Source organism: Coturnix japonica, unplaced genomic scaffold (assembly GCF_001577835.2).
Source record: "Coturnix japonica isolate 7356 unplaced genomic scaffold, Coturnix japonica 2.1 chrUnrandom515, whole genome shotgun sequence".
Taxonomy (NCBI): Eukaryota; Metazoa; Chordata; class Aves; order Galliformes; family Phasianidae; genus Coturnix; species Coturnix japonica.
In genome coordinates this window covers 58,541-61,965 of record NW_015439902.1, presented here as the reverse complement: position 1 = coordinate 61,965, position 3,425 = coordinate 58,541, and the positions used below count along the sequence as shown (strand labels likewise).

Sequence of the window (3,425 nt, the reverse complement as noted above, 5' to 3'; positions counted from 1 at the left end):
AGGTTGGGGACATTGTGGAGACACGTTGGGGACATCATTGGGGACATAATGGGGAGGTTGGACACCACTGGGGACATTGGAGCCATCNTTGAGGACAGTGGGGACAACGAGGACATCATTGGGGACAATGGGGACATCATTGGGGACAATGGGGACATCATTGGGGACAATGGGGACATCATTGGGGACAATGCGGACATCATTGGGTACAATGGGGATATCATTCGGGACAATGCGGACATCATTGGGGACAATGCGGACATCATTGGGGACACATGGGGACATCATTGGGGACATCTAGAAGAGGATGTTGGGGGATGTTGGGGACCCCCTTTGGGGTCACTTTAGGGTCACACTGGGGTCACATTGAGGTCACTTTAGGGTCACATTGGGGTCACTTTGGGGTCACTTTAGGGTCACTTTAGGGTCACACAGGGGTCACACTGAGATCACTTTGGGGTCACATTGGGGTCACATTGGGGTCAAGTTGGGGTCATGTTGAGGTTACTTTGGGGTCACACTGGGGTCACACTGGGGTCACTTTTGGGTCACATTGGGGTCACTTTGGGGTCACTATGGGGATACACTGGGGTCACACTGAGGTCACTTTGGGGTCACAAAGGGGTCACATTGGGGTCATGTTGAGGTCACCTGGGTCACATTGAGGTCACTTTGGGGTCACTTTGGGGTCACATTAGGGTCACATTGGGGTCACTTTGGCATCACTTTGGGGTCACATTAGGGTCACATTGGGGTCACTTTGGGGTCACATTAGGGTCACATGGGGTCACATTAGGGTCACATTGGGGTCACACAGGGGTCACACAGGGGTCACACAGGGGTCACACAGGGGTCACCCAGGGGTCACTCGGTGTCACTGACCTCTCCTTGACCTCCTTTGTGCCGCCATCTCGTCGGGCAGGAAACCCCAAATTGGAGCCTGGGGGCGGAGCCAACATTAGACACGCCCCCTTCATAGGCCACGCCCCCTTCATAAGCCACGCCCCCATCCATAAGCCACACCACCATAAGCCACGCCCACATCATAGGTCACGCCCCTTCATAAGCCACGCCCACATCATAAGCCACGCCCCCATAAGCCACACCCCCATAAGCCACGCCCCTTCATAGGCCTCACCCACAATATAAGCCCCGCCCCCTCCATTAGCCACGCCCCCATCCATAAGCCACACCCACATAATAAGCCACGCCCCCTCATAAGCCACGCCACCATAACACACAATGTCCTCATTTGCATAAGCCCAGCCCACACCCAATGCTTCCCAATCCAAGTCCACTGCCCTAAGCCACGCCCACATCATAGCCTCATTTGCATAAGCCACGCCCACCATAAGCCACACCCACATCGGTTCCTCATTTGCATAAGCCACCCCACATAAGGTCCTTCTTTGCATAAGCCACTCCCACATATGGTCATTTGCATAAGCCACTCCTGCATGTCATCATTTGCATAAGCCACTCCCACATAAGCCCCTTATTTGCATAAGCCACTCCCACATGAGGTCCCCATTTGCATAAGCCACTCCCACATGAGGTCCTCGTTTGCATAAGCCGCTCCCACATGAGGTCCTCGTTTGCATAAGCCACTCCCACATGAGGTCCTCATTTGCATAAGCCACGCCCACATAAGACCCGCCCACGAAATCCAATGCCTCCATAAGCCCCGCCCCATAACACACAAGATCCTCATTTGCATAAACCACACCCACTGCCCTAAGCCACGCCCATGTAAAAATCTTCATTTGCATAAACCACGCCCATGTAAGATACTCATTTGCATAAACCATGCCCACAAACACCCAACGCTCCCATAAGCCCCGCCCCCATAACACACGAGGTCCTCATTAGCGTAAGCCCCGCCCACTAACCTCCAAGCCACACCCACATACAGTCCTCACTTGCATGAGCCCCGCCCCCTTCTGGAGCCCCGCCTCCAACTCCATAAGCCCCGCCCCATAATCACACACGGTCCTCATTTGCATAAGCCGCACCCACTACCCCCCATAAGCCACGCCCACATCGGATCCTCATTTGCATAAGCCACGCCCACAACATCCAATGCTCCCATAAGCCCAGCCCACATAACACACAAGATCCTCATTTGCATAAGCCACGCCCACTAACCCAGGCCTTGCCCACATAATATCCTCATTTGCATAAGCCACGCCCACTCCCTTAGCCACGCCCCTTCTGAAGCCCCACCCCCATAATCACACGCGGACCTCATTTGCATAAGCCACGCCCCCCATGTTAACACGTGGGGTCATTTGCATAAGCCCCGCCCCCCCCATGTTAACACGTGGGGTCCTCATTTGCATAAGCCACGCCCACTACACGGATGACACGAGAACATACTACACACGTGACACAACCATGTGACATGGGGACATGTGACACGTGACACACGTGATATAAGGGCACGTGTGACACGGAGACATAACACACGCGTGACACATGACGCAAGAACATGGGTGACACGAGGACATCACATGACACACGGCACAATAAGACACGGGGACACGCGTGACACCGAGACGTAACACACATGTAACGCACATGTGACATGAGAACATACGACACGTGTGACACAAGGACATGTGTGACACGGCAAACATGACATAGGGACATGCGTGACAACGCAACATATGACACATGACATGGAAACACATGTTTACACGGGGACACGTGTGACATGGGGACATACAACACACGTGACACACCAACATGACATGGGAACACGTGACATGGGGACATATAACACACATGACATAGGAACCTGTGACACATGTGACATGGGGACATAAGACACATGTGACATGGGGACACGTGTGACATAAGGACATGTGACACGTATGACATGAGTGACATGGAGACATAACACACATGTGACATGAAGACACGTGTGACATGTGACAGCAATGTGACATGGGGATGTGTGACATGGGAACATATGACACGTGTGACACGGGAACATACGACACATGTGACATGGAGACAACACGCTTAACACAGCAACGTGACATAGGGGCACACGTGTGACATGGGGACATACGACATGTCTGACACGGCAACGTGACATGGGATGTGTATGACATGGGGACATACAACACACGTGACACAGGAACATGTGAGACGTGGGGACACGTGTCAGTCGGACACATGACACACATGACACAGCAACATGACACGTGTGACATGGGGACATAAGACACACGTGACATGGGGACACGTGTGACATAAGGACATGTGACATGTATGACATGAGTGACATGGAGACATAACACACGTGTGACATGGGGACACGTGTGACATGTGACACAGCTATGTGACATGGGGACGTGTGACACAGGAGCATATGACACGTGTGACACGGGAACATACGACACATGTGACATGGAGACATA

At 52.9% G+C, this 3,425-nt stretch overlaps 2 protein-coding genes across 2 annotated transcripts in view; both read right to left on the bottom strand.

The window, feature by feature from the left end:
- Window positions 1–3,425, bottom strand: part of LOC107307224 (serine-rich adhesin for platelets-like) — a 17,324-nt gene that overhangs the window by 2,031 nt on the left and 11,868 nt on the right. Inside the window, exon 2 of the mRNA XM_032441726.1 lies at window positions 883–940. Within this exon, the coding sequence (XP_032297617.1) occupies window positions 883–940 (58 nt within the window). The remainder of the gene's footprint in view (window positions 1–882; window positions 941–3,425) is intronic.
- LOC107307225 lies at window positions 1,978–3,411 on the bottom strand. Its single transcript, XM_015850704.2, has 2 exons — window positions 2,244–3,411; window positions 1,978–2,168 (listed from the first exon to the last, which is right to left on the bottom strand). The coding sequence occupies exon 1, from the start codon at window positions 3,351–3,353 to the stop codon at window positions 2,376–2,378; it is 978 nt and encodes a 325-aa protein (XP_015706190.1). The 5' UTR covers window positions 3,354–3,411; the 3' UTR covers window positions 1,978–2,168; window positions 2,244–2,375.

What these genes read in the sequence shown, in the direction of transcription:
- LOC107307225 (XM_015850704.2), bottom strand. Translation starts at nt 3,353, where the DNA reads ATGTCACATAGCTGTGTCACATGTCACACGTGTCCCCATGTCACACGT.